The sequence below is a fragment of the Plecotus auritus genome (genome assembly GCF_963455305.1).
Source record: "Plecotus auritus genome assembly, chromosome: 11".
NCBI classification, from domain to species: domain Eukaryota; kingdom Metazoa; phylum Chordata; class Mammalia; order Chiroptera; family Vespertilionidae; genus Plecotus; species Plecotus auritus.
The window spans coordinates 54,894,456-54,918,744 of NC_137777.1; the positions used below are offsets into that span (position 1 = coordinate 54,894,456).

At 56.6% G+C, this 24,289-nt stretch overlaps 2 protein-coding genes across 13 annotated transcripts in view; one reads left to right on the forward strand and one right to left on the reverse strand.

Annotated features, from left to right (window-relative positions):
* The window catches only part of WWP1 (WW domain containing E3 ubiquitin protein ligase 1), an 89,307-nt gene extending 67,892 nt beyond the window's left edge, over positions 1-21,415 (forward strand). For all 9 annotated transcript variants that reach the window (XM_080647163.1, XM_080647169.1, XM_080647170.1 and 6 more), the window contains 14 exons: positions 2,700-2,754; positions 2,838-2,922; positions 3,039-3,167; positions 5,209-5,284; positions 5,392-5,463; positions 7,093-7,181; positions 9,926-10,085; positions 11,728-11,861; positions 11,945-12,085; positions 14,530-14,650; positions 16,800-16,904; positions 19,097-19,193; positions 19,417-19,489; positions 20,038-21,415. In XM_080647163.1, the coding sequence (XP_080503289.1) occupies positions 2,700-2,754; positions 2,838-2,922; positions 3,039-3,167; positions 5,209-5,284; positions 5,392-5,463; positions 7,093-7,181; positions 9,926-10,085; positions 11,728-11,861; positions 11,945-12,085; positions 14,530-14,650; positions 16,800-16,904; positions 19,097-19,193; positions 19,417-19,489; positions 20,038-20,137 (1,437 nt within the window). In that variant the 3' untranslated portion in view covers positions 20,138-21,415. The remainder of the gene's footprint in view (positions 1-2,699; positions 2,755-2,837; positions 2,923-3,038; positions 3,168-5,208; positions 5,285-5,391; positions 5,464-7,092; positions 7,182-9,925; positions 10,086-11,727; positions 11,862-11,944; positions 12,086-14,529; positions 14,651-16,799; positions 16,905-19,096; positions 19,194-19,416; positions 19,490-20,037) is intronic.
* Positions 21,416-22,853: 1,438 nt separating this feature from the next.
* Positions 22,854-24,289, reverse strand: part of RMDN1 (regulator of microtubule dynamics 1) — a 40,213-nt gene continuing 38,777 nt past the window's right edge. For 2 of the 4 annotated variants that reach the window (XM_080647176.1, XM_080647175.1), the window contains exon 11: positions 23,494-24,267. In XM_080647176.1, coding sequence (XP_080503302.1) covers positions 24,217-24,267 — 51 coding nt within the window. In that variant the 3' untranslated portion in view covers positions 23,494-24,216. Of the gene's footprint in view, positions 24,268-24,289 lie in introns of all 4 variants that reach the window. The other 2 variants (XM_080647174.1, XR_013959356.1) reach the window with 2 other exon arrangements.

The following is a 24,289-nucleotide window of genomic DNA, read 5'->3' on the forward strand; positions in this document are numbered from 1 at the left end:
GAAACAGCCCTGGGCTCTCTTTGGCCCACCAGAGATATTCCTGGGGTTGGGGATACTTTTGTCCCCAAACTCTAATGTACCTGAAAATTTGGTGATTTATTTATTGCCATAAGCAAACTTTCATAAGAGTAAAAAAATAAACTAAAAAATCTTTGTGAAATGGGTTTGGTCATAGGAAGTAGAAAATGTAAATTTAAAGTACTGGGCATCTCTAGATAGTGTTTTGAGGCAACTTAAACACCAAATCTAGAGGCTGGTGATGGACAGGAAGTAGGAAAGACTGGACGAAAAACTTGGCCATCAGCTTCCAGCCTCGTTCAGAGCGACCCGGCTGTGCAGGGCTGCTCTCCTGGGCTCTGGAGCCGGGGCGTGGGCCACTCCTGCCGCTGCAGCGGGCCTGGGATGGGGCCGGGTGTGTGCTGACGTGTCGTCTGACTGTAGGAAACCAGAGGTGGTGTGTGTGTGTCTGCGTTTGGTGGGACTCGGTGTCACAGGAGCACCTGGAGGGCAGGCTGCCTCAGGTAACAGGTGTCATCAGAACTGTGCCCCTGCCCGTCACAGGCCCGGGAACAGACGGAGGCTGGTTGTCCAAGTACAACGCCCAGTCTGGAGGAGCCCAGGCGTCGTGCCATCCGGTCTGGCTCTGCCATGGCTCCTCCTCCCTCTTGGCTCCTCCCCCCCATGGGGTCCTGCTCTTACCCCTGGCTCCTCCCCATGGAGTCCTACTCCTCACCCCTGGCTCCTCCCCCATGGAGTCCTGCTCCTCACCCCTGGCTCCTCCCCCATGGAGTCCTGCTCCTCACCCCTGGCTCCTCCCCCATGGAGTCCTGCTCCTCACCCCTGGCTCCTCCCCCATGGAGTCCTGCTCCTCACCCCTGGATCCTCCCCCATGGAGTCCTGCTCCTCACCCCTGGCTCCTCCCCCATGGAGTCCTGCTCCTCACCCCTGGCTCCTCTCCCATGGAGTCCTGCTCCTCACCCCTGGCTCCTCCCCATGGGGTCCCTGCTCCTCACCCCTGGCTCCTCCCCATGGAGTCCTGCTCCTCACCCCTGGCTCCTCCCCATGGGGTCCCTGCTCCTCACCCCTGGCTCTTTCCCCTCCCTCCCCCATGGAGTCCTGCTCCTCACCCCTGGATCCTCCCCCCAACCCCATGGAGTCCTGCTCCTCACCCCTGGCTCCTTCCCCATGGAGTCCTGCTCCTCACCCATGGCTCCTCCCCCATGGAGTCCTGCTCCTCACCCCTGGCTCCTCCCCCATGGAGTCCTGCTCCTCACCCCTGGCTCCTCTCCCATGGAGTCCTGCTCCTCACCACTGGCTCCTCCCCATGGGGTCCCTGCTCCTCACCCCTGGCTCTTTCCCCTCCCTCCCCCATGGAGTTCTGCTCCTCACCCCTGGCTCCTTCCCCATGGAGTCCTGCTCCTCACCCCTGGCTCTTTCCCCTCCCTCCCCCCATGGAGTCCTGCTCCTCACCCCTGGCTCCTCCCCATGGGGTCCCTGCTCCTCACCCCTGGCTCTTTCCCCTCCCTCCCCCATGGAGTTCTGCTCCTCACCCCTGGCTCTTTCCCCTCCCTCCCCCCATGGAGTCCTGCTCCTCACCCCTGGCTCCTCCCCATGGAGTCCTGCTCCTCACCCATGGATCCTCCCCATGGGGTCCCTGCTCCTCACCCCTGGCTCTTTCCCCTCCCTCCCCCATGGAGTTCTCCTCCTCACCCCTGGCTCCTCCCCATGGGGTCCCTGCTCCTCACCCCTGGCTCTTTCCCCTCCCTCCCCCCATGGAGTCCTGCTCCTCACCCCTGGCTCCTCCCCATGGGGTCCCTGCTCCTCACCCCTGGCTCTTTCCCCTCCCTCCCGCCATGGAGTCCTGCTCCTCACCTTCATCCTGTGTCACTGCTGCCCTGGGCCTTACTTCCCCAGTCGAGGAAGGAGGACAGAAGGACTGAGAGGGCCATGACGTGGAAGAGAGATGGCTCTTTCTAGCAAGTGCTCGCTCTTTTACGTGGAAGGGAGGCTCTCAGCAGGCCTTTGCCCACCCCTCCTTAGCCAATGGCCATCCCACCCTCCCTGCTGCTCGGGGCCGGGATGGAGAGCTCGTAGCCACTTGGCGCTGCCCCATGGAGCCGCGGCTTGCTGAGAGGGGCACTGAGCACACGGAGTGCCCACGTGTTTACCAGGACGCACGCGTGCCGTCCCTGGGAAACGGCTTCTCCGGTCATGATTCCATGTTTGTCCTTCTTTTCAAACTGACGGTGGGATGTTCACGTTTGCTTTAGAACACGTTTCTGGGCTGCACTGAAGGGGAAGCGTAAGTGCGTTATGTATGTGTGAGTCTATGAAAGAAGGAATGTTCAGATAGTTTGCATAATGATGATACTGGGGTCTGCTGGGCCCTTGTTTTAAAGATAACTGGCACTCGTTCTGTTTTTTAACAAAGCCTGCCGCCCGCCTAACGTCACGGCTCTGGTGCACCGTCTCCTCTGGTGCCTCTGGCCACGGGAGGGCGGGGCAAGCAGTGCCGAGACCTTGAGGAAAGTCCGAGCCGGGACCCCTAAGCCACGGCCTTTCAGCGCTCCGAGTCCTGCCTGGCTGCGTTCACGCACCGCCCCGGCAGGCTTCAGGAAAGGGCTAGAGACGTGGTTCCGCCAGTGCCTGGTCATCTCTGCTTCTGTGTTAAGACCCTGCTGTCACTTCTCTCCCGTCAGGCTTCGGTGTTGGCTGCAGAAAGCGACCCGTACGGGCCTTTGCCGCCAGGCTGGGGTAAGCTAACGTGTTGTTGGTAAAAATATCTACAAGGTGTATATTGAAATGGTTATTAAATACTATGTTCGCTCTGTTTTTAGAAAAAAGAGTAGATTCAACAGACAGAGTTTACTTCGTGAATCATAACACAAAAACCACACAATGGGAAGACCCAAGAACTCAAGGGTACGTCCCTATCCCAGCCTGGCCTCAGTCCTCTGCACCCTCTGTGGCTAGAACCAGGTGACCCTTGACCCATGTCCTCAGTGCCTGGAGGGTTGCCTGATGCTCCTGTCTTTCAGCTTACAGAACGAAGAGCCCCTGCCCGAGGGCTGGGAGATCAGGTACACGCGGGAAGGCGTGCGGTACTTCGTGGACCATAACACCCGAACCACGACCTTCAAAGACCCACGCAACGGGAAGTCGTCTGTGTGAGTGGCAGCTCAGGCTCTTGGTGCTGTTTCCCGGGGCGCAGGGCAGCCGCTGGCTCAGCCTCACACTTCACCTTGGGACCAAGAACCTACCAAACAGCGCCCCCGTGTGGCTGTGCCCGCGGCCTTCCTGCCGCACAGCAGCCACAGCATCGCCCGCATGGGGCAGGCGGCAGCTCGGTTTGGGACCCGCAGGCCGGCCTCCCTCTTCCAGGGCAGACGGGGCCCAGGAGCCCTGGCTTAGGCAGTCAGGCAGGCCGGGCTGGCTTCAGAACCGGGTAGTCTATCCCCTGTCCCTGCCTCGTCCGCTGGAACCTTCACCTCGGGGGAGGTGCTCAGCAGGACTGAGTCCTGCAGATGAGGCGTCTGAGAGGCATGCGCCAGGTGCCTCCATCCTCCTCCTGGGAGCGAGGGCTTCACATCACCCAGAACAGGAGCCGCCAGGACAGGCCTTTAGCGGATTCCTGCCATCACAGGATTGTCTTCCCTCCCGACCTGCCAGGGACCTGTCCCTGCTCCTCTTCTGGGGGCGCGCCCTCCTCCCGCTCAGGTGCCCCGCAGCACCCTCCTCCTGTGCCACAGCACCGGCTTTCTGGCTTTCCACCTCCTCCAAGTTGTTCTCGTCAGCTCTGCCTTCTCCTGGATTAAAAACAAAACAAGACCCACAACTCTTCACCTTACACCCCACTCAGTAAACATTTGTTTTTATTGCTGCTCTTTCAAGGAAAAGGACCGGAAGTTGTCTCTGTATTGCTGCTTCTCATTTCGGTCTAGACCGACTCTGGGACGCCCCTGCCCCTGAACTTGCTGAGGGCACCCTGCTGCCCATGTGGTCAGGCTGTGTCCTGTCTCAGGGCTCCCAGAGCGCTTGACCCAGCACATGTCTTAGGCAGGAACAGGTGGGACTGAACGTCCTGGGTCCCTGCGCCACCCTGGCCTCCAGTCCTCCGCTGGCTCTGGCCTCCTCCCCTCCTAACGGCAAAGGCCGCACTCCTCCTCTCGCTGCCTCTCCCACTGCCCTGCTTTTCAAAAGCGCGTGTGCTGACGCCTCACACACCTTCATCTCACTCTGCGTTTTGCTGCCTCTGCTCAGCTGCTGCGACATTCCCGTAGCGCCTGCTCTTCCAGGGTGCTGACTGCACCGCATCGAGGTGTGTGGGCCGGCACCTCGGAGTCTGGAGTCCTCTGTCCTTCCCTGACCCTCAGTCCATCGCACCTGCAGCTCCTGGACTCGCTGCTCCCAGACCCACCTCAGGCCACCGCACGCAGCCGCCCTGTGACACCTGAGCCTCTGCGGGGCGCCCCTTCCTGTCCCCGCAGCTGTGCCTTGTGTCTGGGGTCAGAGGCTTCTCAGCAGGAGACGCTCCTCTCCTTCCTGCCCTTCCCACCCCAGCAGGAGCCCTGCCCCCCTAGAAGCACAAACACAGCTCCTTGTCCCCTCTGTCAGCTCCACGGGAGCAGCCACTGTGTGCTCAGCACCTGGCGCGCTCCCTGTCCAGGAGGGGCCGGCGTGCCTGCTTCTCATCCGTGTGCGGAGTGAACGCCCTTGAACCCGGCTGCGCGAGGACTCCCTCTGTCCCAAGTGTCCGCTTGGGCAGACGGCGACAGCTCTCTGTGCTGGTCTCAGGCTCATTCGGACAGGAGAGCCAGGCACGGCCCTGCCTGCTGCCCACTCGGCCCTCCCTCCCTGACCCCTGAGCCGCCCGGCCCGGGCTCCCATCTGACTGCTTAATGTCTGTTTTCCTCTCGGCTCTGGGTTCAGATGCAGAATTGCCTCCTCTGTCCAGGTCCTCTGTCCCTCAGGGTTAAGGTCACCAGTCTGCGTGGATGTGGGTGTTGCACTAACCGCGTCTCTACAGAGCCCGGTCCCAGCACAGCCTTGGTCCGTGTGCGGGGTCTGGGTCCTGCTGCCTGAGCCTCTGCTGGCCCAACAAGCTCGCCGCATGCTCTCCCGGCCAGTGACGTCCTGTGCCTCCTAGCCTCGCGCTGAGGGTCAGGTCCCACCCTTGCTGCAGCTAACCCCTGCTGCTCTCTTCTCTAGAACTAAAGGCGGCCCGCAGATCGCATACGAGCGCAGCTTTCGGTGGAAGCTTGCTCACTTCCGTTACCTGTGCCAGGTACGAGGGGCTAATGGGTCTCCCGTCCTACCTTCCAGTCCTCTCTTCACACAGCGCTCTTCCGAGCTCACGTGATGCCGCGGTGTTGTTTTTGTTTTTGTTTTTAGTCCAACGCACTCCCCAGTCATGTAAAGATCAACGTGTCCCGGCAGACGCTGTTCGAAGATTCCTTCCAGCAGGTAAGGCTCGATCAGAAGCCCCAGCAGGCCTGACCTTGTGGGGCAGCGGGCTTTAGACACTGTCACCATGCAGAAGGCAGCTGGCAGTGGCATTTTACTCGCCCCACTGGGGCACCCTCCACCTGAAGGGCCAGCGCGGGGCTGACAGCCATTCATTCTGCCGCGGGCGAGATGGCAGAGTGAAGCCGCAGCGGCCTCTGGGACAAGGGACATTTTGACACTTAGCTAAGACCTCACTAACTAACAAAAGTCTTGGTCATCCTACCAAGTTAAAATGGACGAGGTAAAGCTACGGTCATTTGCATACGCCTTTCCTAACCCCGCGGCCGGTCCGTGTAAATGCCATGCTCCCTGAGGCGCTGGCTTCTGCAGGGTGGGCTGGACTGCTTCTGGATGCTGGTGCCTGGAGCGGCCGGCGCATACCTAGCAGGTGCGCAGCCAGCACATGGTGGGCGGGGAAGCGGGGTAACGTGTCTGCTCGCCGAGTCCTCCACAGAACGTTTAAGGGTGAAGCAGTGTCTCAACAGCTCTCTTTCTGTGATGAGGTGGAGAGCTCCTCACGTAAGTCCGTCCTGTCCCCCACATCCTGCCAGGACCCGGGCCTGGGCATCAGGTGCCTCCCCCGCTCTCTGACCGCTCGCTATGCGGGGAAGGGCTATTCGCAGCTGCCACAGCTGGTAACCGCTTAGCAGGGGCAGAGGCCCCGTCCACGCTGTCTGAGCTTTGGTTCGGGGAGTGTGCCCCCGTGTTCAGGGGCTGCCTGTGCTCTGGGCTCTCCTGGGACGGGCACGGCCTGTTGGATGTGCAGCCGCGGCTCGGGTGCCCGCCAGTGCTGGGCCTGACCACGCGTGCAGCCGCGGCTCGGGTTCTGACGTGGGATGGAGTTCACCGCTCTCCAGAAGGAAAGCCTATTCCCTGGGGCCTGGATCGGAAGCCAGCAGGGGTCACGCTGGTGGCGGGCGGTGGTCATTAAGACTCACCGCGGTGCATGCACGTCTCACACACCCTCCTGCCCCAGCCGAGCCCTCCTCCTGGGAAGTGGAGTGGGCGCAGGACCGAGCAGGGGCTCGGCTTCTCCCTCAGGGGCTCCTCCCCTCCTACAGGCCTGGGGGGTGGGGTTTGGGGGGTGTGAGGGAGGAATAGTCTCCAGTCTTCAAGAGGCACTGACCCAGGGTAGAGCACCATCAGCGCGAGGGGCGGGGACACCAAGGGGAGAGCTGAGCCGCACTCCATCCGGCCGCTTGTGTAGGGCGTTGCTGTGTGGCATAAGGAAGGGTGTAGCTTTGAAAATACAGATGAAATTTACGTTGCATTGTTTTGTTTTTTTTGTTTGTTTTTGGGGTTTTTTAAATATATTTTATTGATTTTTTTACGGAGAGGAAGGGAGAGGGATAGAGAGTTAGAAACATCAAATGAGAGAGAAACATTGATCAGCTGCCTCCTGCACACTCCCTACTGGGGATGTGCCCGCAACCAAGGTACATGCCCTTGACTGGATCGAACCTGGGACCCTTGAGTCCACAGGCCCACGCTCTACCCACTGAGCCAAACCGGTTAGGGCATGTTGCATTGTTTTTAGAAGAAACTTGTTCTACATATTTGTGTTTCAATGTCCCTGTTTCTTTGTAGATTATGGCATTAAAACCCTATGACTTGAGGAGGCGACTCTATGTAATATTTAGAGGAGAAGAAGGACTTGACTATGGTGGTTTAGCGAGGTAAGCTACAGCGTCTGCTTTTAATAGTGTGTCTCCATTTATGCAATGGATGTGTTCTTGAAAAGCTGTGTTTTTAATAGCAATCCAGTATTATTTTAAAAATCAAAATTAAAATAGGTACACAATTCCAGAGGTAAACACTAGCATTGCTCTCATGACCTCCTCATTTCTCCGCCCACGTGTACATTTGTGTCTGTGTGTGGCGTGCATGTGTTTGCTGTGTTTTACGTTGTGGACGCTCCTCGTCCCTGTGGAGCCAGCGCTCTCCTGTAGCGCTGCCCTGGCCAGTGCTCCCGCTGTGCACGCGCTGTCACTCACCGGGCAGCGTGCAAGGCTGTCCCATAGCGTTCACTGGTGTCGCAGCCGGTTGTTTGTGTCGTTAATCCAGTCTGAGGCCTGTTGGGAATTCAGTTGTCCGCGTTCACTCACTATAGTATAGTGACTATACTGTGAACAGGACACACTGGGGAAGCTGTGGTTGGGAAATCCTTTCAGTGTTTTCCCCGCAGTTGCTTTGCACACACCTAGTTTGACAGTAATTTAGTTTTTAGCAAAATACTTTCATGAAGTCTTTCCGAAGAATTAAACTTGCTCTCAGAGAGACAACTCCCTTTCTAACCACGTGTTCACAGGGCCAGGACCAGCAGGCACAGCAGGAGGGAGGTGGGGAGGGGGGGCATCAGCTTCCATTGAATTAGCATATTTTCTCGTTTTAAGGTTTTTTGAAAAAGAAACACTGCCTATCAGAGTAAGTGTCCATATTACGTCCATTGTGTTTCCCCATGTCGGAAACGCTCAGACACTGAAGAGGAAGGCGCATCTCAGAAATGAAGTCGGGTGGTTTTTACCGCATCAGACTTCACGGCATTGTCGGAACCTCTTTACCTCAACTAGTTGGGTCTGGTTTTACGCTTAGACAGTGTTACTGCAGGCAGTCAGCCCCTCTGCACCGCACTTGCCTTATTCCCAGGTTCCTGGTTTTGATTGGTGTGCTGCTTTGGCTCACTCAGAGTTCACAAGGGGGGTGCTCCCTGCCGTGTTCAGAAGGGTGTTCTGTTGCCTTGGTGTCCAAAGGCAGCTTGGCCAGATGTAAACTGCTCGCACGAAGGTCGTGTGGACGCGCCTCCTGTCCTCTGGCGTGCATGTGAGGCTGCCACGCGGGCCCTCCGAGGACACGGGTTAGTCCTTGTCCTTGGCGTTCATTGATGTCATTGGTGCGGTTTTGTAGATAAAGGTGGTTTCAGGAGCGCGGTAAGCTCTCCCTTTACGTGGGGACGTTTTCCCTATTGTGCGCTTGAATCCTTTTCGGTTCCGTGTCCGTTTTCCTCGGGAACCCCAGTCCTGGGTGTGCGTGTCTCCTCCGGCCTCGGCTCTTTCTCTGGTGCTTTCCCCTGTGTCTTGGTGCTCCGACTGGCCCCACGCCGTTCGCAGTGCTGCCTGCTGCGGCTTCTGCGGGGATTTCCTTCTCGGCTCTGCTGGCGAGCCTGCGCTCACCGTTTTCAGCTTCGTGTGTCCTCCGTTGTTGGCGGGAGGAGGGGTGTGCTGTGTGCCTCTCTGGCAAGTCTCCCTCTCCCCCGCTGTGCAGCCAGGCCAGGTGCCAGGTGCCGCCCTCCCTCGGGTGGAGGCCCTGTTCTCCAGCTGTGTTTGCTGACAGTGACCTACCTGCAGGCGGACCTGGCTGCTCTGGGGCCCAGCCCTTCTTGGCTTGGCCCGGCCCCTCCCCCTCCGGGCGCAGGGGGAGGTCATGGGCGCGATGGGTGAGGGGACTGGATTTAGCTGTAGGAAGTGGCTCCTGTCACTTAGGTGATTTTTGTCTGGGACTCCTTCTCGATCCTAAAAACATTTGTCAACGGGCTGCCAGGCTGGGTCTAGCAGCTCCCATTTTTATTTTAAATTTTAAAAATTGCTTGACAACATTAAATTACTAGATTATGCTTAAGAATCAAGATTTCAGGCTTCTTTTTTAAAAGCACTAGACCCGTGGTCTGACGTCCTCACGTGGCATCGATTGGCTGAACCAGAGGCGCTGCGGGGATTATATTGGGTACTCACTCCCGTGCCCGCTCTGCCTGTGAGAGGACTGATTATATGCCCAGAAATCATTGTTCTTTAAACTGATAAAACTTCGATGAGGGATGCAGGGGGGAGAGGGGGTTGTGGCCCCCTGTGCCCACTCACCAGCCACTGCAGTTGGAGCTGCTTTAGAAGAAATTGAGCTTACTTTGTCATATAAATTATTAATCTTTTATGTAGCTGCATTTCACCTGTTAGACTCCTATAAATGAGGCAACATAGGAGGTAATAAGTTAGAGAATGTTTATCACATTTAAAGATTCTGCCTTTTAATTTTAGTTCCATTTTAATGCATTGGCAGTAAACTAAGTGTCCCGCGGCAGCCAGCCTGTGATCAGGGTCAGCAGTAGGCCCTGCCCTACATTGTGGAGTGAGGGTCACACAAGCTGTCTACGGAGGTGGCCTTCCTGTTGGGAACTGACAGTCTGGTAGGGGCCGGTCGTCTGCTGAAAAGAACTCCAAGCTGCTGAGGGTGGGTCTGAGCTGGACGGAGGGAACAAGGGCTCTGCCGAGGCAGAGTGGGGCGGGCACCCCACAGCCTGCAGACAAGGAGCGTGCAGGTGGCGGCACGGCCCTGTGTTCGCAGCCGGCTGGCCGCACTGTGCGTGCTTGGTGTGCTTCAAGCCCTCGTGCGTATGGACGCTGGCAGCGACTCGCCTTGTCTCCCCTAGGGAGTGGTTCTTCTTGCTCTCCCACGAAGTCCTGAACCCCATGTACTGCTTGTTCGAGTACGCGGGCAAGAACAACTACTGCCTGCAGATCAACCCCGCGTCCACCATCAACCCGGACCACCTCTCCTACTTCTGCTTCATCGGCCGCTTCATCGCCATGGTGAGCCTGCGCCGGACTCAGTCGCTGAAACGCTACTTCAGAGGCAGCAAATGGCATGTGCTGTCCTTGGTTGTGTCTGTTCATCCGAGCGTGGCTTGTAGCACCACCTTCAGGGCAGAGGGAGCCGCAGTTCTGACCCCTTGGCCTGGCTGGTGGCCTGGCTGGCGCCCGGCGGTGTGGGTGCGGTGGGAGCCCCGGCTGACAGTGAGCAGGGGAGCTACGGGATCCAGGTCACACAGTCTGGCCTCGGTTTTGTTGCACAGACTTAGCTGCTGGATAAAGAGCCTGTGGTTGGGGGGGTGGGGCACCAGGCAAAGCGGGCGGTGCGGGGCAGGGAGGCCGAGTGGCCTGTGGATAGGAGGGAGGGTGTCCAGTGAGGCCCGTGTGTCCCCTTGCAGTCGGCTTCCTAAGGTGGCAGGGTCCTGGCAAGAGCGAGCTGGGAGCTGGGGTATCAGATTCGGTTTGGTTTGCTGGGTTTCAGACACCGGTGGACCTCCAGGGGTGGACATAGCGGTAGACGGATGGCAGGGAGGGACAGCGAGGGGAGGCTGCGTGCACAACCAGGGAGCAGGTGTGGCCAGTGGAAGCCAAGGACCTGTGTCAGCTGAGAAGGAACCAGGAAGAGCCGAGGAGGAGGGGCCGAGTCCCATGGGACTGGTGACAGGAAACGGAGAGGGAGGATTGTCCCCCATCAGTGCAGAGGGCTGCGCGGCAGGTCGAGCAGGGCGCGTGGTGGCCAGTGAGAGCCCGCGAGAGAGCAGACGGGCCAGGAAATGTGCTGCGAGGGTCAGAGAGGCGGGCAGTGACAGAACTGATGGGTTGAGAATGAGGGGTGCCAACATCCCTCTGCTGCTGCTGATGGTGCAGAGAGAGAAGGAGAGACCAGCAGGGCTCGGAGCGCAGGGAAGCCTTGCAGAGCTGGGCGTGAGCTGTGGGGACCCTGGCGGAGGCTGTGTCCCAGGCAGCAGAGCCCCCGCCAGCCCAGTGCGAGGCAGCTGCAGGCGGGCGCCCTGTGTGGCCCACAGGCTGTGGGCAGGAACCAGGCGTGTGGCCAGGCACCATTCTGGCCTGTTCCGCCCCAGCCATGGGCTGGAGGCTGAGTGCTGGGTTTCCCAGGCGTGGGGTTTTGAAGGTGTGGCATCTAAGGTGAGAAAAGGCAGCAGCCCTGGGGCTTAGGGCCCTGGGCGGAGGTTGCTGCTGTGACTGCCACAGGTTCCAAGCCTGGTGCAGGCGGGGTGCACCAAGGCGACTAAGGAATCGCGGGGACCGCCCTCACAGCAGCCCTGGCAGGTGCTGAGAGGGTTCGCTGAGGTCAAGTCCCTGAAAGGGCCGAGAGCCGGCTCGGGAAGCTCCCCGCGTGGTGCTGGGACCCACAGCTGGGCCACAGCCACGTGCAGGGGCGCTGAGCAGGGAAGGCGGGACGTGCCGGGGAGCCCTGAGCACCCCCTGGCGCAGTGGGGAGAGCAGGGTCAGGGCGCCCTGGCTTAGAAAGTGCGTTAGTGGGGGCGGGGGCCCTCGTCCCCCTCAGACGCGCGCAGGATGGGGGCAGCTGAGCCGTGCGGCCTTGGGATCTCCGTTACGTGCGCTTTCAGGGAGAAAGCCGTTGGCAAACCTTCAAGTAAACGCTTTGTTTTCCTGGCAGGCGCTTTTCCACGGGAAGTTCATTGACACCGGCTTCTCCTTACCCTTCTACAAGCGCATGCTGAGCAAAAAGCTGACGACTAAGGACCTGGAGTCCATCGATCCTGAGTTTTATAACTCCCTCATCTGGATAAGGTTGGAGGGTTATCTTTCACTGTGGCATTTTCTGGAAACCAGTTTGTCTTGTGAGTCAGAGTGTATGTATGTTTCCCACCCAGAGACAACGACATTGAAGAATGTGGCTTAGAAATGTACTTTTCCGTGGACATGGAGATCCTGGGGAAAGTGACCTCGCATGACCTGAAGCTGGGCGGTGCCAGCATCCTGGTGACAGAGGACAACAAGGACGAGTACATTGGGTGAGGCTCCCGCAACACCCGACCGTGCTGGCACTAACCCTGTCTGCACCCCGCTTTCCCGGGTCCTCAGGGAGCACTCAGTCACCCCCTCGTTTTCCTTCCCTCTCTCCGTGGCACCAGTAGGCACTCAGCTGGACTCGAGTTCCGCCCTGCAGTCACTCCCACCTCCAGTGTCCCTCCCCACAGGAGAGCGAGGCTTTGTGGCGGGGGGGGGGGGGGGGGTGACGTGGCCGCCCTGACTGACGAGCAGGGCTCATCTCCCGGGGCATCTCACCTGTCCTCGCACTGTCCTGTCAGGTGCTCCCGCACCGTTTCAGGCTGTCCTCTTGAACTCTGACCCCACAACTCCCCCGCGCTACTTCCTCTCCTTGGTGCTGCCCTCCCTCCCCGGTGCCGCGTCCCACCACAGCTTCTGTCCCAGCTTCTTCCTCCAGCTGCTCTCGAGGCGTCGGCTCCCGGGGCCCCGTGTTCTGTGCGAGTCCTCGCCGAACCCTGGGAACTGGTTCCATTTGCAGCCAGGTGAACTTAGACTTTTCCAGGGAACAACCGGCCCCTGACTCTCCAGGCTGAGCCCACAGCCCGCTCACCACGGCGGCCCTGCCGGGAGCTCAGGCAGCCTGGACAGGAGACAGGAGACCCTGAGTGCGCACAGCAACTGGCTTTCATCGGGCTTCAAATCATGGACTACTATTCTTTTCAAAGTTTTCACCATTTTTTAAATTAAAAACGTGAAGACTGTGGTAGCTCACATGCTGTACAAAAGCAGCTCACAGGCTGATGGCCCGGCCCCTGCACCCTCCTGGCCCACGACCAGTGCTTTTCTCACTTCCCCTCTGCCGCCTCCTGGGCCTGCTTCTAGTCCTGGCCCCGGGCCCGCCTTCCAGACTTGGAGTCTCCGTGTCTTCCTTTTAGATTTCTCATGTTTGGTTTTTCTTTTTAAACATATATTTTTATTTGTATTGATTTCAGAGAGGAAGGGCGAGATAGACACATCAATGATGAGAGAGAATCATTGATCAGCTGCCTTCTGCACGCCCCCCACGGGGGATGTAGCTCACAACCGGGCATGTGCCCTGATCGGGAATCAAACCATGACCTCCTGGTTCATATGTTGATGCTTGGCCAGAGCCACGCCTGCCAGGCCATTTTTGCTTTTTATAATTGTTTCCAAAATGGGATCATAGGATACACATTATTCTGTAGCTTGCTTTTTCCACCTCAAGAGAGCTAGATGAACTCGCTTTTTTCTAATCCTCACCCAAGGATATGTTTTTATTGATTTGAGAGAGAAAGGGAGAGGGAGAGGGAGAGAGAAACATTGACCGACTGCCTCCTGTATGTGCCCCTATGGGATCAAAACCGTGACCTGGGCATGTGCCCTGACCAGGATCGAACCCGCAGAGTTGTGCATGGCATGACACTCAACTAACGGAGCCCCTGGCCAGGGCTGCCTCGTTTTCTGATCGCGAGGAAAGTCGTGGCTGCCCATGCTGCATTCCTCGGTGTCACTCCGATCAGGTCCAGCTCGGGCCCCTGCAGACCAGCGCGTAGGCGCAAGCCCAGCCCTGCTGCTCCGTCCCCCAGGGGAGCTTTTTCTGGGGAGTTCCTGGTCCAGGACTGGAATGGACATGTCGTGGGCTCTCTTTTGACCCTGTGGTCGTTAAGGTGCTGTGTCCCCTCCTCCTGCCCCAGGTCACTCACAGCCTCCCTTCCTCTGAGCGGGCATCCCCTGAGGTGACTGCCGTCCCTGTGCTTGGCCTCGGAGCCCCGTGGGCGCAGCTGGGCAGAGTTGAGGGCCTCATCACAGAGGAAGGGAAGTTTGGAGGCAGCTGAAAGGTTGCCTTGGAAACGAGTCAGCCCTTCCTCCTGCAGGCAGGGGAGATGAGAAGTGGGGCCAGGGCTGCTTCCTGCCCTGCGGGCGTGCTCCTCTCCTGCCTCCCTGCTGTCCCTGTGGAGGGCTGTCAGGAGGAGGGGCCCTCTGTGGCCACACCTTGAATCCCACCCCCTCATGCCACCTGAAAAGCACCCTTTACAGCTGCACATGTGCTGGGCCTGATGTCCTCAAGTGGACGCGTGTTACCTCAAGAACTGCACATGTACACACGTGTGGAGCGTGTAGACCAGCCATGGGCAAACTATGGCCCGCGGGCCAGATCCGGCCCGTTCGGCTGTTCTATCCGGCCCGCGGAGCCGAAAGAGCGGAGGGTTCTCTTGCTCTCCCCTCCGCTCCTTTATTTTGAATATATATTAGTTCACACAAACACTCCATTCATGCTTTTGTTCCGGCCCTCCGGTCCAGTTTAAGAACCCATTGTGGCCCTCGAGTCAAAAAGTTTGCCCACCCCTGGTGTAGACGGTGTATTTAGAAAAGGCAGCCTTCTCGAAGTGCTGGTGTTCTAAGCCTCTCCCCCACACAGAGGCCCATCTGACCCGTCTCTCCGCAGCCTAATGACCGAGTGGCGCTTCTCGCGTGGCGTGCAGGAGCAGACGCAGGCCTTCCTGGACGGCTTCAACGAGGTGGTGCCCCTGCAGTGGCTGCAGTACTTCGATGAGAAGGAGCTGGAGGTGAGGCTCCAGGATTTGTGTCCTAGGAAACGGGGAGGGAAGCACGTCCACAGGTTCTAGATGCTGCGGCACAACCGGACGCGCCTCCCCCCGAGGCGGCCCTGCCAGGGTCTCCGGCTCTCCCAGCTGACAGGGCCTGGGCAGTCAGCAGCCAGACGCAAGGGGCCTCCCAGGTGCAGCCGTGTGCCTCGTGGGGGCCTCCTGAAGGCCAGGTTTAGGAGCGAGTTGCCCCACGGTCAGATTTTACTTTTTATTTTTTTTATTGATTTCAGAGAGGGAGAGATACCGAGAAACATCAATGATGAGAGAGAATCATTGACCGGCTGCCTCAAGCCTGCAACCCAGGCATGTGCCCTTGACCGGAATCGAACCCGGGACCCTTCAGTCCGCAGGCCAATGCTCTGTCCACTGAGCCAAATGGTGAGGGCTGTAGGAGTTCTATCAGCTGCATACCAGACTTCTGTCAGAATAACTTCTCCAATCCAGTATATTCCCACGGTTCTCTTTGCTAGCCCGTAAATAGGCGGAGGCCTGTGTGTCTTAGGGCCTTCGCATTCTCTTTGTCGCTGGACTGCTGCTCTCAGATACGCAGACCTCCCACAGTCACTGTTCCAATGGCCCTTTTTGTGAGGTGTTCCTTACACATCCTGTTTGAAAGAGGCACCCCCTTCTGTGTTTTCTGCATAGCGCACACCCATAGGACAGCTGTATTTGGTGTTTACTGTCTTCTGTGTAAAGAATAGTACTGAACAAGATGACCCCAGCCATCGTATATAATAAAGAGGTGATATGCAAATTGACCATCACTCCAACACAAAAGATGGCTGCCCCCATGTGGACACAAGATGGCCAGCAGAGGAGGGCAGTTGGGAGGGACCAGGCCTGCAAGGGAGGGCAGTTGGGGGCGTTCAGGCCGGCAGGGGAGGACAGTTGGGGGCGACCAGGCCTGCAAGGGAGGGCAGTTAGGGGTGACCAGGCCTGCAGGGGAGGGCAGTTGGGGGTGACCAGGCCAGCAGGGGAGGACAGTTAGGGGCAATCAGGCTGGCAGGGGAGCAGTTAGGTGTCGATCAGGCTGGCAGGGAAGTGGTTAGAGGCAATCAATCAGGCAGGCAGGCAGGCAGGCAAGTGGTTGGGAGCCAGCAGTCCCAATTTGTGAGAGGGTGCAGGCTTGGCTGAGGGACACACACACCAGGCCCCCCCCCCAAGTGCACAAATTTTGTGCAGCGGGCCTCTAGTAAAGAATAAGTAAATACAGCCTGCTTAGGACTGCCGGGTACATTCAGGGATGACAAGCCAAATTTCTGAGCCTGGTACCTGAAGAGGTTGCCGCACCGAGAACAAGAAGGAACCTGAATCCCACTTGCCCCCGAAAGAACTGTTGAACCTCAGCCAGCGGAGTTGTGTGGAGTTCATGTTGGCCAATGCTTTGCACAGGAAGGAAGTGATATGTCTCGTCCAGGACCCAACAAGGGTTAGGGACACAGCTGAGACTTGCACCCAGCCCTCACCTTCCGACCGGGCGATCCTTACAGCCCCGCTGCCAGAAGTGATGGACAGACGGAGCCTCGGCTCTCCTTCACGTCAGCTGACGGGCCTCAAGCTGGGGAAGAAAGGTCTGCGGGAGGGCCCAAGGATCAGATTTTAAAGTCATGAGTTCCTAGCCGCCTCAGCTGCACTTAGACTTGTTAGAAGCCTGCCGGCACATAACTCAAACTACCATCTCAGCCACGGGTTCAGTGTTCACACGCTCACAGTAGTACACAGCAGATGGCCAGAACTTTCATCCTGAAAAACCGACTCCCATTAATCACCTCCATACTCTTGCTCCCCAGCTCTAGCACCCTCTGCTTCCTTGTCTGCCGGCTCTTGCCGGCATAAATGAATAACTGTGTGTTTTTAAGGAAATAAGAGCATACATTTTAAAAAAGAAAGCAGCAGAAATTTGTTAGAAACTCATCGATAACTTGGGCCCCTCATTTAGGGTGTTTACAGCAGAGGAGATGCCCGTGTAGCATAGCTGATTGTTTTCTGAAGTTGCTCTGGTTCAGTGAGCTTGGAGAAGCTAGTACAGATGCTGCAGGATAAAATGCCCGAGGCTGCGGGCATGGCACTGCGGCCTGACGGAGCCTCGCCCCCCCCCCCCCCCCAGGTGATGCTGTGCGGCATGCAGGAGGTGGACCTGTCCGACTGGCAGAGGAACACCGTGTACCGGCACTACACTCGGAACAGCAAGCAGATCATCTGGTTTTGGCAGGTAACTGCTTTTACTTTCCTGGAACAGTACTCGGGATGCTGCCTAGTGAAACAGCAGGTTAAGCTGCAGCTTGCTTCAGACGTGACTGACGTGACCGACGTGACCACGCGGCCAAGCTTGCTGGCTGTGTCATGGGTGAGAAGGAGTGCGTCTCCTTTAAGGAGTGTCATGGAGTGAGTCACAGGTCCAGCAAATTCAAAGTCTCCTCCAGGTGCTCTGAGTGCAGGGGGAGGTGTGTTTTTATGAGACAGTCGAAGGGGACACTTAGGTGACTGACACGAGGTGACCGTGTGCTCGGAGTTAGAGGGCCCACAGGGCAGGGGCCTCTCCCCTCTGTCCACAGTTCCGGGCATCCACGTCCCACGTACTGATCTTGAGAACAGGCTTTTGTTTTGTATTTCAAAATATAAAATGTCTGTGCCCAGGACAGACTTCACAGACCCCCTTCAGAGACTCACCGAGCCCTGGGCTGACCGGGCTGGTCTCCTGCTCCGTCTCCGGGTGCTTGTATTAGTAGAGAAAGGCTGTCCGAAGGACTTGTGTCACGTTAACTGCTGAATACTTTGCAGACGTGACGCTTCTAGAAATGGATCTTAGAGGTCTATTTTGACGTGCCAAGTGGCACCTCCCAGGGCATTTGTTGCAGCGTGATTGGCACACTAGGGCAGAGGCGACCCTGAGGGTGTGGGGAGGGGGCCGAGCAAATTAACTTGTCCATTCTCAGCACTCTGCCCTGGAGCCACTCCTCAGTGCAGAGGGGGGACGGAGCCTGGGGGGGAAGGTGGTGGTGTTTGGCTCAAAGGACCCTCCGTGCAGAGGAGCCTTGGGGGATGGGAGCAGGCCCCTGAGGCCGAGAGGGGGAGCAGCCCTTGCCACCTGTGACCCCTGCCCTGAGTGCCAGGGGACTCCTCCCGTCCCTCAGCATATCCCAGCCCGTTGGTTTGCACATGTCTAAGCCTGAGGAGCTGAGCCCAGGCCTCCCTGAGGCCCGTGACTGTTTCCTGGGTGGGGCTGGTGTTGGGGACAGTGGCGAGGTTTACGCCAGAGCTGCTCACTGCGGTTTCTTATCAGCCGCACAGCTGTGCACGGCCATGTACAGGCTGGATTGGCACACACTCAGCCCGCCTGTAAGACACGTGTCTGCTCCCGCCACCTCTGCTAAGACCACCCAGAGGGGTGGCCGCACCTCGCTGCTTTGTGGTTGGTGAACTAGATCCCCTGGGAAACACGCTCTGGGTTTCCAAGTTTGAAGGGCAAAGGGGGAGCGGTGTTGGGAGGAAGTTGTTCCGGGCCCGGCAGGGCCCTGGTTCAGAGGTTACTCCTGTCCCTTCCTGGCGCTGGAAGAGGACACCATTTTGCCTCTGGGCCTTGTCTCCTGGCAAGTGCAGTGGGGAGGCTGACGGAAGGACCCGCCTCCCAGTGTTGAGAGGGCTCACTCCCCAGCAGCACATGGCGCTGTGCGGCAGGACCCCCCTCCAGAGGGCACAGCTGTGACGCGTCCTGTTCCTTCAGTGGGAAGACCTGGGTCCGGTGAGGACGTTTCTAAGCTCCCACGCCTCTCTCTAGTGTTCCAGGCACAGCGCCAGCCCTAATCCGTAAATGCTGCAACCGCTTTAATCACATCTTCTGAACCAACTTGAGTTAAATTTTCTTATTCTTGGGAGTTCATTTTTAAAAAATACTTTGAAATATATTTTGATTGATTCAGAGAGGGAGAGGGAGATAGAAACATCCATGAGAGAATAACTGATTGGCTGCCTCCTGCACACCCCACACTGGGGATGGAGCCTGCAACCAAGGATGTGTCCTGACCAGGAACCGAACCCTGACCTCCTAGTTCAGTGGTTGGCAAACTGTGGCTCACGAGCCGCCGTTTCCCGCAATGTTGACTTTGCCGACCACTGGGATAGGGGCTTAATCACAAGGAACAACAGCCTGTAATTATTGGAATCGAGTGTCTAGGTCAGTGGTCGGCAAACTCATTAGTCAACAAGAGCAGCAAACCACGGCTCGCAAGCCGCAGTTTGCCGACCACTGTCCTAGTTCATAGGTCCACACTCAACACTGAGTGACTGGCTGGGCTTGAAGTTCATTCTTAATTTTCTGGAAGCAATTCAGGAATAATTTTAAGTATTTACTATTTTCATTACTTAAGATAATCTGGAATTGACATTAACTTTGACCTGTTACAGTTTGTGAAGGAGACAGACAATGAGGTGAGGATGCGTCTGCTGCAGTTTGTCACAGGGACCTGCCGTCTGCCCCTGGGAGGCTTCGCGGAGCTCATGGGTGAGTGCCACCCAGCGGTCGCTGTGGTCACAGGGCAGGGCGTGCGCCGGGTGGGAGGAGGCAGCGGGCCTCTAGATCCTGGTCTTTGTGCAGATGCCACGCTTGCTGCTGTGCCCACGGCACTCGCTCCATCACCCACGTGACATGTTCTCTTAGGTAACTAGCTGTCAACACCAAAAGGTTTGAAGGACCAGGTAAATTTTGTCTTATTTTTCTGGTTTAGGAAGTAATGGGCCTCAAAAGTTTTGCATTGAAAAAGTTGGGAAAGACACCTGGTTACCAAGAAGCCACACGTGGTAAGTTGAATCCTAAATGGAAGGTGGAAGCCAGTGTTGTGCTGTTTTACATGTAAGGCCCGTTATCACTGCGAATTCATTAGCGTAGGCAGAGGTCAGTTTTGAGAACAGACTGGGATGCAGCGAGCACCACCGCGGGTCCTGGCTGGTCCGGCTGAGCGCCTGCGAAGCATGGCCCTGCCTGAGCCAGTGGCGAGCAGCCCCTGCACAAACAAGGCTGCTGTGCTCCGCCTCGGGCAGGACCCTCCGAAGGGCCTTGCCAGTTCGATGGACAGTGGGCTGTGGAGACGCAGGAAGCACATGCTTTGTACAGGGCTGATTGCAAACCCCTAACGTAAGCCACTGCAAACAGTGAGGTGACGTGGGGGCGGAGGGGGAAGGGGACCGGAAGTGTGGTCTGGAAGGGAACAGACTGCTGTCAGACCGCGTCTGTGTTAACATAGGAAGGTCGGTGCCATAAGACCTCCACCCGTCCTTTTTCAAATGTGCTTCAAGGGTACTGTGCTAGACTCAGCTCACTTGACTGAATAATCTGATTCTCTGTCCAGTTTCAATCGCTTGGACCTGCCACCGTATAAGAGTTACGAGCAACTGAAGGAAAAGCTGCTTTTTGCCATAGAAGAGACCGAGGGGTTTGGACAAGAATAGAGGAGCTGTGGCCGGAGGCTCTGCGTCCGCACCTCCGCAAATATAAATGGTTCCGTTTTCGCAGAATATGCAAAAGAACTCTTCCTTTTCTACTTTATTTATTGTTCCCTTGAAATGACTGACCAGGAAAACGATCTCCCTTAACTTTGGAAGTGAGAGACTTTATTAGAAATGAGTATCTACGTCAGCGGGCCGCAGCGGCTCTAGTTTTATAGAGCTGCTCGGCGACACAGCCTGCTCCTCCTCAGCTCTGCCCGCCCTCCTCTCCCTGCCCCCCCCCGCCCCCCCGACACCTCCACACAGGTGTGTGGTTCAGGAAGGTACTGAGGCCAAGGCCAGATCGGACTGAGGATGTGAACTGCGCTGCTGGCTGTTCTGAAGACGGTGCTGGAGCCCGTCAGTCTGTTCTAATTAAATGCGAGAGCTGAGAGTGCTCGCCACGCCACGCCACGGTGTGACAGCACGCTTGGACGGAGTCCCCTGACCAGACCCAGCGCCCTGTCTGGCCCAGCGCCTGGGCCTGGAGGTGTGTGCGTGCCCCTCCGGGTGCTAGCATCTGTGGGACTAAAGCAGCAGGCATGCCTGCACTGTTTTTAAAAATGTGATGGTCTTTAAACTTAATTCATAATAAATTGATGCAATTTGATACTGAGGGACGTATAAAAGGTAATGTGAACTTTTCCACTTTTGTGTTCAAAGTTTTGGTTCCTAAAACCAGATTGACGGAAGAGTTGGTGAGCTTCTGACTTCAAACTAATGAGTCTAATGATTTCCTATTAGTGTCTTAATATCTCCATTCCTTGAAAATTCATGAAAAATTCTATGTATCTGAATTAAATAAGCATATAAAAAGTCTTTTGTCCTTCCCCCCTTTCTATATAGATCATTATTTTTGTCCTAAGTAAATACTTTTTAATTATTTTTCATTATCAAGGGCATTTGCTGAACTACAAATACGTATAACAAATTAAAATCTGATGTGAATGACATTAATGCTACTTTAGCAAACGGGGGCTTCCTTATTAATACAAAAATTTAAATTTGTATTATTTCAATATGCACTGTAAATTAACTTAAAATTTTTTATAACCACGGAAGTGACACCTTAGAATGTTAATATATTTCACTGCTGAGTACATATGAAAAATATTAGTATACAATTTAATTTCCCTAAAGTTTGTTTTGCCAAAATTTTATTTTTCTATGTATATTAGAGATTGTGTTCTGCATTTTCTCGAAACTCACAGTAAAGATGCAATAAAGGCAGTGATCCACGTGGCTGACTAGACTCCTTTCCCAGCCCTCACCACGACAGTGCGCGCGACAGGGGGCCCGTCCTCAAGCCCTGCTCCTTACGCCGCCCACTGTGCCCACTGCTCTTACTGCACCCAACTTCCAGCCAACCCCGAGGCCCCTGGGGATGCGGCCTGTCCAGACCCAGCAGAGGCCCCTCCTGAGGCTCCTCTGGACAAGCTGCCCCTCTTCCGTCAGACAGCTCCCGCTGAGCGAAGGACATCTGTCACGTGAACCCATGGCCCTCGCCAAAGTCCAGTGATGCCCCGGCACACGGCCAGCACGGGGCTAACGTGAGCACCACACCAAAGCAAAAACTGCCACCAAAAAAAAGGGTCCAAACGCGGGGTCTCCTACATTGCAACTCTCCTCACCCCGACACTAGCCCAGGAGCGCAGACAGACGACAATGGCACTGAAGTGCTTACCGAGACCAGCGCCTTCCTCCTAGCTCCACGAGCTGGGGTTTTCTGTTTCCTCTTGAAATGACACACTTGCTTTAGAGAAGGAGAGGAAGTCTGAGACAGATTCCTACAGCATTCGATCTACGATCACCAGGAGGGAAACCTTGCTAATAAGAAGTTGAGACTTTCAGGTTCTCACAGAACAGCAGACCCTTTGCAAGTTCAGATTTCCTGTCAGCCTCTAAAGGAAACATGTCTGCAGGGAGGTCACTAACCACCGCTGACAGAACACACTGTCCTGTGCACACGCGCGAGGGGAAGGAGCCCGAGGCAGGGCCACCAGGGAGGACATCTGGGTCCGGGAGCAGGTAGAGGTCTGACCTGAGGGAAGGGCGGGCATCAGGCTCCTCAGAGTCAAAAGGAAGAGAGCGAGCCCGGGAAAGTGCCTCGTCCTGGGGGAGGGAGCCCGAGTCCCGGGGGAGGAGACAGCTCAGGATCCGCAGGGCCCAGCAACCGCACCGCTGAGCTCTCCCCCAGAGCCATGTGGGGGCCTAAGGTTCACCGCACGTGGCCTGATGCCTTCCCGGGATTACGTTAGATGCACGGTTCACCGCACGTGGCCTGATGCCTTCCCGGTAGATGCACGGTTCACCGCACGTGGCCTGATGCCTTCCCGGGATTAGGTTAGATGCACGGGAACAACCGGACAGTGAAATGCAGTCAATAAAAGGAGACGGATCTCAAAGAAATTGAGCGAACAAAGCCAATCTCCTGAATGACAAAACGAGAGAGCACGGATCGGGGGGCGGGGTGGGTGGGACTCAAGGGACGCACCAGGGAGCAGGGAGCTCTGTGAGTGCAGGCAGGCGGTCTCCCTGGGAGACAATCACACCCGCTCGTGTGCACTCAGTGCCCCGCTGGCGGGCAGACTCACTGCTACAGCCACCACTGGGCACGCGAGGCAGGTGCACAAAGAAAAGCAATAGTTTAAAGCTCTACAGAGTATCAGCAGACAGACTTCCCCACAGCAAAAGGCTTTATTATTGAGCGATACCTCACTTTCCAGAGACCACTCAGCAGAGGGCAGTTTGCCCACACCTCACCTCCCACTGCTCACCTGCTAATCCCACACAAGGGCTCATCTCCAGAAAGCAGCCTCAGAGCCACTCCAATGAAAGTGTAAACGTAACGTTGGGCAGGGAAGATCCAACATACATAACCAACCGGGCCGTGAAGGGCACAGGACCACTGGTTCTCAAAGTGGGTTCCGTAAGGCCCATTGAACGAGGGACAATTTAAGACTGCTGGCCTGGCCCCTTCACACAGTCACTGCTAAGAAAAAAGATGGGAGTGTTTCAGATTTCACAAAATGAAGGTAGGAAATCAAATGCAAGGTGTGACATTTGCATCTTGGTTTTTAAAAGTGTAATACATTATTGTGACACTGGAGGAAACTTAAAGGGCTGGGTGTCAGGTGATGAGGGGGGACTGGGTGAAGGTTCTAGCTGTGGGAATGGACTGTGAAGGGGGTCTGTATTCTGAGATGATAAAGTATTCGGGATGAACTACATCGTCTGCACTTAATTCAAGGTTCAGGAATATATATGACCACACACACACAGGCAGAATCTACATGTGACCACACACGGAGAGAAGCAGTCCACTTTGTTTCCCTTCGTGTTTGACAGCATACATGAGAAACCGCGTGCCCATCACGGGGACACCACACCTAACCCTCTGGGGAGTCCACTCGCCCATGGACCCGCACTCAAGACGCTCCTTTTCCCAAACAGCAGACAGCGCCGGGGCACCAGACCGAAGACGCAGCACCGTCCGCCTGTTTAAAACGTCCCATTCCTCCCTCGAGTTCTGTGTTCCTTTTACCCCATCAGGCAGAGCTCGGGCTCTGTCCTGTCACAGACCACCCCCTTGTGAGACGAAGTCCCACCATGCAGAGACCGACCTGGGTTCCCTCCCCGCAGCCTGGCTCCCTCCCAATACACCACTGATGCCCAGCACCCCAACTCCCACCTCCTCACCCCACTGCCCCTTCCCTGCAGGGTCTCAGCTGGAGCCGTCCAACTGGAAACGTGCCCCACGCGCCCTCCTCACGGCTTTGCTTCCTGCTCCCCTCCATTCCAGTGATCGGTTCTCAGATGCCATGCCTGGTACCCAGACGCACAGTAACCGCCCCCCCGCCACGGGGACACCACCACCACCTCACAGCAGTCACTGCTTCTGCCTTGTTATTCGTGAAGAATTCCGTGTATTTAAGTTGTCACATGGTCACATCATCGGCACTGAGAGCCGAGAACAATCGCGGTCACACACTGCAGTTGGGAGGGCAGCTCCCTAGGTTTCGTGCACGGCGTCTCTGAAACGTTCAGTTCTTGCCATTGAACCCTGCGAGCAACTGCGCGGCTTCTCTCTGTATCTACAACGAAAAAACAGGTGGC